The 14746-nt window shown below is 40.7% G+C and overlaps 1 protein-coding gene across 3 annotated transcripts in view; it reads left to right on the plus strand.

The window, feature by feature from the left end:
- The first annotated feature begins 5849 nt into the window (after positions 1-5849).
- The window catches only part of LOC113251748 (cytochrome P450 2C21), a 76647-nt gene continuing 67750 nt past the window's right edge, over positions 5850-14746 (plus strand). Inside the window, exon 1 of one of the 3 annotated variants that reach the window (XM_026493721.4) lies at positions 5850-14628. In XM_026493721.4, the coding sequence (XP_026349506.3) occupies positions 14461-14628 (168 nt within the window). In that variant the 5' untranslated portion in view covers positions 5850-14460. The remainder of the gene's footprint in view (positions 14629-14746) is intronic. The other 2 variants (XM_048218835.2, XM_057308853.1) reach the window with 2 other exon arrangements.

The raw sequence follows: 14746 nt of genomic DNA on the forward strand, positions 1-14746 counted from the left end.
CTCGATCCCATAACGCTAGAATCACGCCCTGAGCCGAAGGCAGACGCTTAACCGCTGTGCCACCCAGGCGCCCCTCTGTTTCAGTTTTGATAGGATACATGTTTCTATCCAGGAATTTGTCCATTTCTTCCAGCTTGCCCAATTTGTTGGCATATAACTGCTCATAATATTCTCTTATAATTGTTTGTATTTCTTTGGTGTTGGTTGTGTTCTTTCCTCTTTCATTCATGATTTTATTTATTTGGGTCCTTTCTCTTTTCTTTTTGATAAGTTTGCTAGGGATTTATCAATTTGTTAATTCTTTCAAAGAACTAGCTCCTAGTTTCATTGATCTGTACTGTTTTTTTATTGACTTTATAGTTTATTTCTGCTCTAATATTAATTACTTCCCTTTTCGTGCTGGTTTGAGACTTTATTCATTGTTCTTTTTCCAGTTCCTTTAGGTATAATGTTAGGTTGTGCATTTGAGACTTTTCTTGTTTCTTGAGGAAGGCCTGTATTGCCATATACTTCCCTCTTATGACGACCTTTCTGCTTCTCAAAGGTTTCAGACTCGTGTTTTCATTTTCATTTGCTTCCATATAGTTAATTTTTTATTAGATAAAAACAACTCCCCCAAAAGCATGGTTTTATTTTTTTCATAATACTTTTTTTATTATATTATGTTAGTCACCATACAGCATATCTCTAGTTTTTGATGTAAAGTTCCATGATTCATTACTTGGCGTATAACACCCAGTGTACCATGCAATATGTGCCCTCCTTAATAACCATCACCAGCCTATCCCATTCCCCACCTCCCTCCCCTCTGAAGCCCTCAGTTTGTTTCCCAGAGTCCATAGTCTCTCATGCTTCATTCCCCCTTCTGTTTACCCCCATTACTTTTTCCCCTTCTTCTTCTACCGATCTTCCTACTTCAAATATTCTATAAATGAGTGAAAACATATGATAATTGTCTTTCTCTGCTTGACTTATTTCACTTAGCATTACCTCCTCCAGTCCTGTCCATGTTGCAGCAAATGTTGAGAACTCGTTCTTTCTGATAGCTGAGTAATATTCCATTGTATATATGGACCACAACTTCTTAATCCAGTCATCTGTTGAAGGGCATCTCGGCTCCGTCCATGATTTAGCTATTGTGGACAATGCTGCTATGAACATTGGGGTGCATATCGTCCTTCTCTTCACTATGTCTGTATCTTTGGGGTAAATACCCAGTAGTGCAATTGCTGGATCATAGGGTAGCTCAATTTTTAACTTTTTAAGAGACCTCTATGCTGTTTTCCACAGTGGCTGTAGCAACTTAGATTCCCACCAACAGTGTAAGAGGGATCCCCTTTCTCCACATCCTCTCCAACATTTGTTGTTTCCTGCCTTGTCAATTTTTGCCATTCTAACTGGCATAAGGTGGTTAATCTTAGAGTGGTTTTGATTTGAATTTCCCTGATGGCTAATGATTTTGAACATTTTTTCATGTGTCTGTTAGCCATTTGTATGTCTTCATCGGAAAAGTGTCTGTTCATATCTTTTGCCCATTTTTTGATTTGATTATTTGTTTCTTGTGTATTGAGTTTGAGAAGTTCTTTGTAGATCTTGGATACCAGTCTTTCATCTGTAGTGTCATTTGCAAATATCTTCTCCCATTCTGTGGGCTGCCTCTTAGTTTTTCTGACTATTTCCTTGGCCATGCAGAAGCTTTTTATCTTGATGAAGTCCCACAAGTTCATTTTTTCTTTTGTTTCTCTTGCCTTTGGAGATGTGTCATGAAAAAGTTGCTGTGGCCGATGTCAAAGAGGTTGCAGCCTATGTTGCAAAATCCTCTAGGATTTTGATGGATTCCTGTCTCACATCGAGGTCTTTCATCCATTTGGAGTTTATCTTTGTGTATGGTGTGAGAGAGTGGTCAAGTGTCATTCTTTTGCATGTAGCTGTCCAATTTTCCCAGCACCATTTATTGAAGAGACTGTCCTTTTTCCACTGGATGTTTTTTTCCTGCTTTGTCAAAGATTAGTTGCCCAAAGAGCCGAGGGTCCATTTCTGGGTTCTCTATTCTGTTCCATTGGTCTATGTGTCTGTTTTTGTGCCAGTACCATGCTGTCTTTGTGATCACAGCTTTGTAGTACAGCTCGAAATCCGGCATTGTGATGCCCCCAGCTTTGTTTTTCCTTTTCAACAGTTCCTTGGCGATTCGGGGCCTTTTCTGGTTCCACACAAATTTAAGGGCTGTTTGTTCCAGTTCCTTGAAAAATGTCATTGGTATTTTGATAGGGATGGCATTGAAAGTGTAGATTGCTCTGGGTAGCATAGACATATTAACTATGTTTCCTCTTCCGATCAATGAGCATGGAATATTTTTCCATTTTTGTGTCTTCCTCAATGTCTTTCAAGAGTGATTTGTAGTTTCTAGAATATAGATCCTTTACATCTCTGGTTAAGTTAATTTCGAGATAACGTATGGTTTTTGGTGCTATTGAAAATGGAATGGATTCCCTATTTTCTTTCTTCAGTCTCATTGTTTGTGTATAGAAATGCAACTGATTTCTGAGCATTGATTTTGTATCCTGCCACATTACTGAATTGCTCTGTAACTTCTAGTAGTTTGGGGGTGGAGTCTTGGGTTTTCCATATAGAGTATCATGTCATCTGTGAAGAGAGACAGTATGATTTCTTCTTTGCCGATTTGGATACCTTTTATCCCTTTTTGTTGTCTGATTGCTGTTGCAAGGACTTCTAGTACTATGTTGAATAATAATGGTGAGAGTGGGCATCCTTGTTGTGTTCCTGATCTTAAGGAAAAGGCTTTCAGCTTTTTCCCATTGAGAATGATATTTGTTGTAGCCTTTCATAGATGGTTTTTATGAGATTGAGGAATGTACACTCTATCCCTAAACTCTGAAGGGTTTTAATCAGGAAAGGATGCTGTATTTTGTCAAATGCTTTTTCGGCATCTATTGAGAGGATCATATGGTTCTTGACTCTTGTTGATATGATCTATCACACTGATAGATTTGCAAATGTTGAACCACCCTTGCATCCCAAGGGATGAATCCCACGTGGTCATGATGGATAATCCTTTTAATGTACTGTTGGATTCTATTAGCAGGATCTTGTTGAGAATTTTGGCCTCCCTATTCATCAGGGATATTGGTCTGTAATTCTCCATTTTGATGGGGTCTTTGCCTGGTTTGGGGATCAAGGTCATACTGGCCTCATAGAATGAGTTTGGTAGTTTTCCTTCTGTTTCTATTTTTTGAAACAGCTTCAAGAGAATAGGTATTATTTCTTCTTTGAATGTTTGGTAGAATTCCCTGGGGAATCTGTCAGGCCCTGGACTCTTGTTTTTTGGGAGGTTTTTGATCACTGCTTCAATCTCTTCATAATTAATTGGTCTGTTTAAAAAATCAATTTCTTCCTGTTTCAGTCTTGGTAGTTTATAGGTTTCCAGGAAGGCATCCATTTCTTCCAGGTTGTTTAATTTATTGGCATAAAGCTGTTGATAAAAGTTTCTAATAATCCTTCCTATTTCATTGCTGTTGGCTGTGACCTCTCCCCTTTCATTCTTAATTTTATTAATTTGGGTCCTTTCTCTATTCTTTTGAATAAGTCTTGCCAGTGGCTTATCCATCTTATTTATTTTTTCAAAGAACCAGCTTCTAGTTCTGTTGATCTGCTCTACTGTGTTCCTGGTTTCTAATTCATTGATCTCTGCTCTAATCTTGATCAACTGCTTTCTTGTGCGTGGGTTAGGCCTGTTCTTCTGTTGCTGTTCCAGCTTCTTGAGGTGAGAACATAAAAACTGCATTTTAGATTTTTCTATTCTTTTGAGTGAGGCTTGGATGGCCATGTATTTTTCCCTTAGGACAGCCTTTGCAGTGTCCCATAGGTTTTGGACTGTTGTGTTTTCATTCTCGTTGGTCTCCATAAATTGTTTAAATTGATTTTTAATTTCCTAGTTTACCCAGTCATTCTTGAGCAGAATGGTTCTTAGTTTCCAAATGTTTGAGTTTCTTCCAAATTTTTCCTTGTGATTGAGTTCCAGTTTCAAAGCATTGTAGTCTGAGAACATGCAGGGAATAATTTCAGTCTTTTGGTGTCGGTTGAGACCTCTTTTGTGACCCAGGATATTGTGTCTTTTGGAGAATGTTCCATGTGCATTCGAAAAGAATGAGTATTCTGTTGTTCTGAGGTGTAGTGTTCTGTATATATCTATGAGATCCATCTGGTTTAGTATGTCATTCAAAGCTCTTATTTTTTTGTTGATTTTCTGCTTAGGTGATCTGTCTATTGCTGATAGTGGAGTGTTGTGGTCCCCTACTATTAACATATTTTTGTCTACATGTCTCTTTATTCTGGGTAAGAGTGGCTTGTGTAGCTTGCTGCTCCCCTGTTGGGGGCATAGATATTTATAACTGTCATATCCACTTATTGGATACATCCTTTAAGAATAATATAGTGTCCTTCTGTATCTCTAACTACAGTCTTTAGTTTAAAATCTATAGTGTCTAATATGAGAATTGCTACCCCAGCTTGCTTTTGAGGTCCATTGGCATGAAAAAATGGTTTTCCATCCCTTCACTTTCAGTCTGGATGTATCTTTAGGTTCAAGATGAGTGTCTTGTAGACAGCAAATGGATGGGTCATGTCTTTTTATCTAATCTGCAACCCTGTGGCATTTATGGGAGCATTTAGGCCATTCACATTGAGAGTGATTATTGAGAGAGATGATTTTAATGACGTCTTGTTGCCTGTGAAGTCTTTGTTTCTGTAGATTGTAACTTTCTGTTCTGTATCACTCTTGGGGCCTTTTTACTTTTATAGAACCCCCCTTAATATCTCCTCTAGGGCTGGTTTTGTGGTTACGCATTTGGTCAGTGTCTGCCGATCCTGGAAGGTCCTTATCTGTCCATCAATTCTGAATGACAGCTTTGCTGGATAAAGGATCCTTGGCTGCATGTTTTTCTCTGAAAGAGCTTTAAAAATATCCTGCCAACCCTTCCTCTCATTCATATGTCTGTGTAGACAGGTCTGACATAATCCTGATACTTTTGCCTGTACGTGAGAAATTCCTTCGCCCTGGCGGCTTTCAATACTGTATCCTTGGATCTAATATTTGCGAATTGTTCTGTGACGTGACGTGGCGTAGGTTTGCCGTGGTTGACCTTGGGAGGAGTCTTCTCTGCCTCTTGGACACGAATGCTTGTTTCCTTTGCTAGATTAGGGAAGTTTTCAGCTACAATTTGTTCAAATATCTCTTCTAGACCTTTCTCTTTCTCCACCCCCTTGGGGATGCCGATCATTCTGCCATTGGAACGTTTCATTGAGTCAGTAATCTCCCATAATCTACATTCTTGAGATTGGATTTTTTTGAGCCAGGTTTCTGTTTTAACTTTCACTTCTACCATCCCATCCTCCAATTCAGTAATTCGTTCTTCTGCCTCATTTACCGTCAGAGTAATCTAGTCAGAACATCTAGTTTTGACTGCATTTGATTCATAGCATTTTTAATTTCTGCCAGATTCACTCTCATTTCCACCCTTAGCGATTCTATATTTTCGTTAATATTTTTTTCAAGTCTACACATCATCCTGACCATTGTTACTCTGAACTCCATTTCTGATAATTTGGTTATACCAATATCCATCAGTTCTGTGGCAGAGGCCACAGACTCATTATCTTTTTTTTTTTTGCTGGGGGGGGATTTCTCCTCCTCGTCATTCTGATGAGGAGAGATTGCGGGGTTGCCCAGAGCCCTAATTATTGACAGGACCCAGGCAGTGTGCACTTGTTTTATAGGGACCTTAGGGATGTGGGCTTCTTGATTTTTCAGCCTGCCTTCTGGGGGAGGGGTCTGCTGCACTGATATTCAGGCAACCCTGTTTGGGTAGAGTCTCCTTGTCCCCTGCAAGGGGGGATGGGGATTGGCACAATGTGAGCTGTTATATCTGGGCTTTTGTTCTCTGGCGGCTTTCCCTGGCGGTTTGCTGTGCCTCTTCTGAGAGTCACAGCAGCAGTGGCCGTATCCTAGCCTCTGTCTCAGAACAGAGAGATCGCAGTCTGCTCTCCACTGAGCTCTCTTGGCCGCTTTAACTCTGTTTCTGTTGGTGCTGCCAAAAACCCTGCAGCGTTCTGAGTTGTGCATCCCACAGCTGGTGTCCCTGCCCTCACTTCCATGACCCACACCTCTCTGTCCTTTGTGTTTCTATCACCGCCAGCTGCCCCCGGTTCCCGTATGCACTCCCAAGCTCCCTGTTTCACTGTGGTTCGCGCACACTCTGGAGCGCCAGTTTTGTCTGGTCACGCGTGCACGCTCCCAAGCTCCCAGTATCAGTCCGGTTCCAGTGAGCACTCTGGAGCCTCAGTTTTCAGTCTGGTCGCATGCGGGTTCCCGGGCTCATGGTCTCAGTCAGCTCTGTCGCAGGTGCCGGTCCACAAGTCCGGCCCGCTCCCCAGTGCAAGTGGCTACTGCTTCCCGGCACCAGAACGCAGAGGCTCCCTCATCCTTCCGTTTTTCTTCTGATATCTGTGCGTGGATTCACAGCTCCCCGCTTCGTACCTCAATACTCAGTGCTGGAGATGTTCATTTGTAGAGATCCAGGTGTATCTTCCTGCATCTCAGGCTGATTCCATGGGTTTTCAGGATGGTCTTGTACATATCCAGCTCGACTCAGGGGACTAGCTGAAAAATGGGACCCCTACTTCTCCGCCATCTTTTCCCTCCCCTCCATATAGTTTTTTAAAATTTCTCCTTTAATTTCCTGGTTAACCCATTCATTTTTTAGTAGGATGTTCTTTTTTTTTTTAAGATTTTATTTATTCATTTGAGAGAGAGAAAGAGAGATAGAGCACAAGCAGGGGGGAAAGGCAGAGGGAGAAGCAGACTCACCGCCCAACAGGGAGCTAGATGTAGGACTCCATCCCAGGACCCAGAGATCATGACCTCAGCGGAAGGCAGGCGCTTAACCATGTGAGCCACTCAGGTGCCCCTAATAGGATATTCTTTAACCTCCATGTATTCATAGTCTTTCCAAATTGTTTCTTGTGGTTGACTTAAAGTTTCATAGGCTTGTTCCAAAAATATACACGGTATGATCTCAGTCTTTTTGTCCTGGTTGAGGCCTGATTTGTGACCCAGTGTGTGATTTACTCTGGATAATATTCCATGAGCACTCAAAAAGAATGCGTATTCTGCTGCTTTAGGATGAAATGCTCTGAACATATCTGGTAAGTCCATCTGGTCCAGCGTGTCATTCAAAGCCCTTGTTTCCTTGTTGATCTTCTGCTTAGATGATCTGTCCATTGCTGTGAATGGGGTGTTAAAGTCCCTACTATTATTGTATTATTATCCATGGGTTTTTTTGGTTTGTTATTGATTAATTTATAAATTTGGTTGCTCTCATGTAGGGGGCATATTTACAATTGTTAGATCTTGTTGGATAGATAGAGTGCCATTCTTCATCTCTCATTAGTCTTTGGTTTAAAATCTAATTTGTGTGTGTGTGGGGAGATGGGGTAATTGGGTGATGGGCATTAATAAGGAGGGCACCTGATGTAATGAGCATTGGGTGTTATATGCAACTGATGAATCACTAAATTCCACCCCTGAAACTAATAATACAGGATATGTTAACTAAATTGAATTTAAATAAAAAATTTAAGAAAATAAAATTCAGTTTGTCTGCTATAATGATGGCTACTCCAGCTTTCTTTTGATGTCCATTAGCATGATAGATGGTTTTTCCACCTCTTTACTTTCTATCTGGAGGTCTTTGAGTCTAAAATAAATCTCTTATAAACAGGATATCAATGAGTCTTTTTTTTTTAAATCCATTTTGATACCCCCATGTCTTTTGATTGGAGCATTGAGTCCATTTACGTTCAGAGTAATTACTGATTGGTATGAATTTAGTGCCATTCATTGTATTACTTGTAAAATCACTGTTCCTGTAAATTGTCTCTGTTCCTTTCTAGTCTTTGTTGCTTTTGGTCTCTCTTTATCACTCAAATAATATTACTTGGAGGGCTGGTTTAGTGTTCACGAACTCCTTTAATTTTTGCTTCTCTTGGAAACTCTATTAATCAGTCCTATTCTGACTGATAGCCTTGTTGGATAAAGTATTCGTGGCTGCATGTTTTTCCCATGTAGCACATTGAATATATCATGCCACGTTTTTCTGTCCTGCCAAATTTCTGTGGACAGATCTGCTGCTAACCTTATGTGTCTACCCTTGTAGGTTAAGGACCTTCTGTCCCCAGCTGCTTTCAGAATTCTCTATCGTTGTATTTTGCAAGTTAAACTTTGATATGTCTTGATGTTGACCTGTTTTTTTTCTTCAAAGAATTTTTTTTTATTTGAGAGCGAGAGAAAGAAGCAGAATCCCCGACATGGTGCTCCATCCCAGGACCCCAAGATCATGACCTGTGCCAAAGTCAGTTGCTTAACTGACTGAGCCTCCCAGGTGCCCCTGTGTTGACCTGTTTTTGTTGAATTTGACAGGAGTTCTCTGTGCCTCCTGGCCTTGAATGCTTGTTTCTTTTCCCAGATTAGGGAAGTTCTCAGCTATAATTTATTCTAATAAACCTTCTGCCCCCTTTCTCCCCTTTTTTTCTTCCGTGATTCCTATGATATGGATATTATTGCGCTCTGTGGAATCACTAAGTTCCCAAGTCTATATTTTGATCTCATAGATTTCTTTCCGTCTTCTTTTCAGCTTCATTATTTTCCATAATTTTATCTTCTGTCTCTATCACCTATTTGATTCTCTGCTTCTTCCATCCTCACTGTGATTATATTCAGGCAGTTTAGCATCTCAATTATAGCATTTTTTATTTCGGCCTAATTTTTAGGACTTTTATCCACAGCCAGAGTTTCTATGGTGTCTTCTTCTTTCAAGCCCAGCTAGTCTTCTTGTGACTGTTGTTCTAAATTCTTGTTCAGATATATAGCTTATATCTGTTTGGAGCAAATCCCTGGCTGTGATCGTTTCTTGATCTTTCTTTTGGGGGAGAATTCCTCTGTCTTGTCATCATGTCTAAGTTTCTGTCTTTTGTGTATTATGAAAGTCTATTCATTGATCTCTGCTCTAATCTTAATCAGTTCTCTTTTTGTGCATGGCTTAGGCCTGTTCTTCTGTTCCATCTCCGGTTGTTTAAGGTGAGTATAGGGTCTTATTTTAGATTTTTTATTCTTTTGAGTGAGGCTTGGATGTCTATGTATTTCCCCCTTAGGACCACCTTTGCAGTATCCCATAGGTTTTGGACCGATGTGTTTTCATTCTCATTGGTTACCATAAATTGATTAAGTTCTTCTTTAATTTCCTGGTTTACCTAAACATTCTTAAGCAGGATGGTCCTTAGCTTCCAAGTGTTTGAGTTTCTTCCAAATTTTTTCCTGTGATTGAGTTCCAGTTTCAAAGCATTGTAGTATGAAAATATGCAGGGAATAATCTCAGTCTTTTGGTATCGGTTGAGACCTGTTTTTTTTTAATTTATTTTTATTATATTATGTTAGTCACCATACAGTACATCCCTAGTTTTCAAGTAAAGTTCCATGATTCATTACTTGTGTATAACACCCAGTGCACCATGCAATATGTGCCCTCCTTAATACCCATCACCAGCCTATCCCATTCCCCCACCCCCCTCCCCTCTGAAGCCCTCAGTTTGTTTCCCAGAGTCCATAGTCTCTCATGGTTCATTCCCCCTTCTATTTACCCCCCCTTTCTTCTTCCTCTTCTTCTCCTACCCTTCTTCCTACTTCTTATGTTCCATAAATGACTGAAACCATATGATAATTGTCTTTCTCTGCTTGACTTATTTCGCTTAGCATTATCTTCTCCAGTGCCATCCATGTTGCAGCAAATGTTGAGAAATCATTCTTTTTAATGGCTGAGTAATATTCCATTGTATATATGGACCACATCTTCTTAGTAGCAAAGTCCACAATAGCTAAATCATGGAAGGAGCCAAGATGCCCTTCAACAGATGACTGGATTGAGACCTTTTTTTTTTGACCCAGTATATGGTCTATTCTGGAGAAAGTTCCCTGTGCGCTTGAAAAGAATGAGTATTCTGTTGTTTTAGGGTGGAATGTTCTGTATACATCTATGAAGTCCATCTGGTCCTGTGTGTCATTCAAAGCTCTTCTTTGTTGATTTTCTGCTTAGATGATCTGTCTGTTGCTAAAAGTGGGTGTTGAGGTCCCCTACTATTAACGTATTATTATCTATATGTTTCTTTACTTTGGCTAACAGTTGGCTTATGTAATTGCACGCTACGCTGTTTGGGACATAGATATTTAGAATTGTTAGATCCTCTTGTTGGATATACCCTTTAAGAATAATACAGTGTCCTTCTGTATCTCTAACTACAGTCTTCAGCTTAAAATCTAATTTGTCTGATATGAGAATTGCTACCCCAGCTTTCTTTTGAGGTCTGTTGGCATGAAAAATGGTTCTCCATCCCTTCACTTTCAGTCTAAATGTATCTTTAGGTTCAAGGTGAGTCTCTTATAGATAGCATATGGATGGGTCATGTCTTATCCAGTCTGCAACCCTGTGGCGTTTTATGGGAGCATTTAGGCCATTCACATTGAGGGTGATTATTGAGAGATATGATTTTATTGTCATCATGTTGTCTGTGAGGTCCTTGTTTCTATAGATTGTCTCTGTAAATTTCTGCTCTGTATCACTCTTGGAGTCTTCTTATATAGAACCCCCCTTAATATTTCTTGCAGGGCTGGCTTGATGGTCACATATTCTTTCAGTTTCTGCTGGTCTTGGAAGCTTCTTGTCTCTCCATCCATTATGAATGACAGCCTTGCTGGATACAGTATCCTTGGCTGCATGTTCTTCTCATTTAGTGCTTTGAATATGTCTTGCCAGCCCTTTCTGGCTTGCCAGGTCTCTGTGGACAGGTCTGACATTATTCTGATGTTCCTCCCTCTGTATGTAAGGAATCTCCTCCCCCTCGGCGTTTTCAAGATTGTTTCCTTGGATCTAAGATTTGCAAATTGTACTATTATATGTCATGGTGTCAGTCTGTTCTCATTGACCTTGGGAGGGGTCCTCTCTGCCTCTTTCCCCAGATTAGGAAAGTTCTCAGCTACGATTTGCTGAAATATATCTTCTAGACCTCTCTCCTTCTCCACCTCCTCGGGGATCCTGATAATTCTGATATTGGAACATTTCACTGAGTCAGTAGTCTCTGTCAGCTTAGTTTCTTGAAATTGGAATTGTTTTTCCCATGCCAACTCTTTTTCCTTCTTTTCTATCATCTTATTCTCTAGCTCACTAATTCCTTCTTCTGCCTCGTTTACCCTGGCAGGCAGAGCATCCGGTTTAGACTGCATTTTATTCATAGCATTTTTAAGTTCTGCCAGATTAGTTCTCATTTCAGCCCTTAGAGATTCCATATTTTCGTTAATATTTTTCTCAAGCCTATACATCATCTTGATAATTGTTACTCTGAAATCCATTTCTGACATCTTGGTTATATCCGTATCCATTAGTTCTGTGGCAGAGGCTTAAGTTTCTGTTTCTATCCTTTGGTGGTTCCTCCTCTTTGTCATTCTGATGAGGTGTGGATGCAGGAATGTACAGAGTCCAAATTATTGACCAGGACCCAAGCAAGATGCACCTGTTTTATAGGGACCTTAGGGATGTGGGCTTCTTGTTCTTGCAGCCTGCCGTCTGGGGGAGGGGCCTGCCACGCTGATACTCAGGCAACCATATTTGGGCAGAGTTGCCCTGCCCCCTGTGGGGGTGGGTGGGCTCAGTGAGAACCATTTTTTGGGGGCTTTTGTTCTCTGGTGGCTTCCCCTGGCAGCTTTCTGTGTCTCTTCTGAGAGTCAGAGCAGCACTCTGTCTCAGAACAGAGAAATCGCAGTCTGCTCTTCACTGAGCTCTCCAGGCCACACTGACTCCATTTCTGTCAGTGCCACTAAAAACCTGCAGTGTCCTGGGTTGTGCGCCCCACAGCCGCTCTCCCAGTCCTTGCTCCCAGGGCTGGCACTTCTCCGCCCTTTGTGCTTCTAGAACTGCCAGCTGCCACCAGTTCGCACGCACGCTCCTGAGTTCCAGGTTTCAGTCTGGTGTGGTGTCCTAGAGACCTTTCCCCACCGCTACTAGTCTGTGAGTCTGTGCCCTGTCCCCAGTGTGGGTGGCTTTTGGGTTCCTGGCACAAGTTCATGGAAGCTCTCTCCTGTGTTTCCATTTATCTTCCGATATCTGCCCTCAGACTCTCGGCTCCCCAGTTTATAGCTCAAGACCAACCACCAGAGAAGTTCTGTTTGTAGAGATCAGATATATCTTCTTATATCTCAGGCTGTTTTCATGGGTGTTCAGAATGGTCTGGTAGACATCCAGCTTGATTCAGGGGACCGGTTGAAATAGGGTCCCCTACTCCTCCACCATCTTACACCCTCCATATCATGAAGCTTATTATGTTTCCTCTCCTGACTATATTAAGAAGGGGTCATACTATCCAGGGCCTGGAGTTTCAGGAAGTCTTTGTGCTGTGTGCTGGATGCTCTCTGCTGTCACGTTTTGGCTGCACTTTCCCAAAGGTCAATCCTCTACAGAGGTCCTCCTTGCTTGTAGTGGGGAGTGTTTGGACTTTTAACTGGGTGTGCTTTGATTTGTTTGTTAAGATAACCTCTCATCAGCCACATTCTCTCCCTCCAACTGTGATTGTTTTCTTTATCCTCAGATCAATTTCCTAGTTGTTCAGAAATGATTTGAAGCTCATCTAGCTGCCTTCCAGGGACAAGACAAGCTCAGGGCCCCTTAGAGCTCCACCATATTGACACCTCTCTGAAGGCACAGATTTGATATATCTGATGTTAAACTCATTTTAACATTTTCTGTTTTCTTGATGTTAGCTTCTTCAGGGTTTAGTGTTTTGATTTTTAAGTGTGATGTTCGTTATACCTTGTTGGATTTCCTCAAATATCTTTTTTTCCATTTTTTAAAACTTAAATTCAATTAATTAACATGTAATCTATTATTGGTTTCAGAGGTAGAGGCCAGTGATTCATCAGTCTTATATAATACCCAGTGTTCATTACATCATGTGCCCTCCTTAACGTCTATCACCCAGTTACCCCATCCCCCACCTCCCTCCTCTCCAGCAAACCTCAGTTTGTTTCCTGTGACTAAGAGTCTCTTAGGTTTATCTCCCGCTCTGATTTCATCTTGTTTTTTTTTTTGTCTCTTCCCCTATGATCCTTTGTTTGTTTCTTAAATTTGACATACGAGCAAGATCATATAATTGTCTTTCTCTGATTGAGTTATTTCGCATAGCATAATACCCTCTAGTTCTATCCATGTCATTGCAAGTGGCAATATTTCATTTTTTGATGACTGAATAGTATGCCATTGTATGTATATACCACATCTTCTTTATCCATTCATCTGCTGATGTACGTCTGACTCTTTCCATAGTTTGGTTATTGTGGACATTGCTGCTATAAATGTTGGGATGGAGGTGTCCTTTTGAGTCACTACATTTGTATCTTTGGGGTAAATACCTAGTAGTGCAATTGCTGGGTCATAGGGTAGCTCTATTTTCAACTTTTTGAGGAACTTCCACACTGTTTTCCAGACTAGTACCAGCTTGCATCCCCACCAACAGTGTAAGAGGATTCCCCCTCAAATATATTTGAGTATTGAAGTTTTGTTCATATCTGTGAGTTTCTAGACACTTTCAAATATTTATAGTATTGAATGCTGGAGTATATTTCTTCTCCAACATGAGAAAGAGCAATGTAGACTCTTGTTCTCACTGGAAACGGATGTGCAGGGGGAAGGATGGGTGACATGCAGCCAAGGGACTTTCCACTGCTTGAGTGATTTCTCTCCTTGACTTGGTAGATTCTTGCCTCCTATATATTGTCTGTTGGTCCTGCATCCCCCCTTGGCAGTTAAGTGTGTCAGAACTCCTGACATATGGAAAAGGGCTTTGTCAAGAGATTTGGAATATCTCTCCTCCTCTCTAGGAGAGACTAGCTCCCTATATCCTTCTTTTTTACCCTGCCTCCTCCTTTATGTCTCTTAATTCTGGCATTTTCCTGGATTTTCTGGGAAAGGGCCACAAGAGAGTGCTTCTTTCTTCTGCTCATGGAATGATAAATTTTGACATGAGATATTCTTTCATGATGTGTCAAGATCATGAATTCCAGCTCTTTGAAAATCTGATAGCTTTCAATTTTACTATTAAAATACAAACATCTCTGAGCAAGTCTTATTTTTTTAGTTGGGATTGCCACTGAAAACCTAGATATTTATCAGTGCTAAGGTTACTTGTTTTGTTTTAACCTTTACCAGTGGGTCAGAGTCCACTGAAGATAAAACAATTATTTATCCAAAAGTTCAAAACAGTGCATGTTTGGTGATCAGCTTGCACTTAGTATTTATAAAGGCACTGGATACCAAGCTTTCAACTGCATTTACAGAAAGCATAGCAATGGATCTCTTCATAGTTCTGTTGATATGTCTTTCTTGTTTGATTCCTTTCTTTCTGTGGAATCGCAGCCGTGCCAAAGGGAAGCTGCCGCCTGGCCCCACTCCTCTCCCAATTATTGGAAATATCCTTCAGATAAATACTAAGAACATCAGCAAATCCCTAAGCAAGGTGAGTATGATTACTTTCCTTTTCGTTGTCTGCAGTTAGCACCTTATATCTAAATAAAATATGATCCCAGACACCATGTTTTAAGACCGTGGTTTGAACAGGAAGTGTCTGTTGGATA

The sequence above is a fragment of the Ursus arctos genome, unplaced genomic scaffold (genome assembly GCF_023065955.2).
Source record: "Ursus arctos isolate Adak ecotype North America unplaced genomic scaffold, UrsArc2.0 scaffold_7, whole genome shotgun sequence".
NCBI classification, from domain to species: domain Eukaryota; kingdom Metazoa; phylum Chordata; class Mammalia; order Carnivora; family Ursidae; genus Ursus; species Ursus arctos.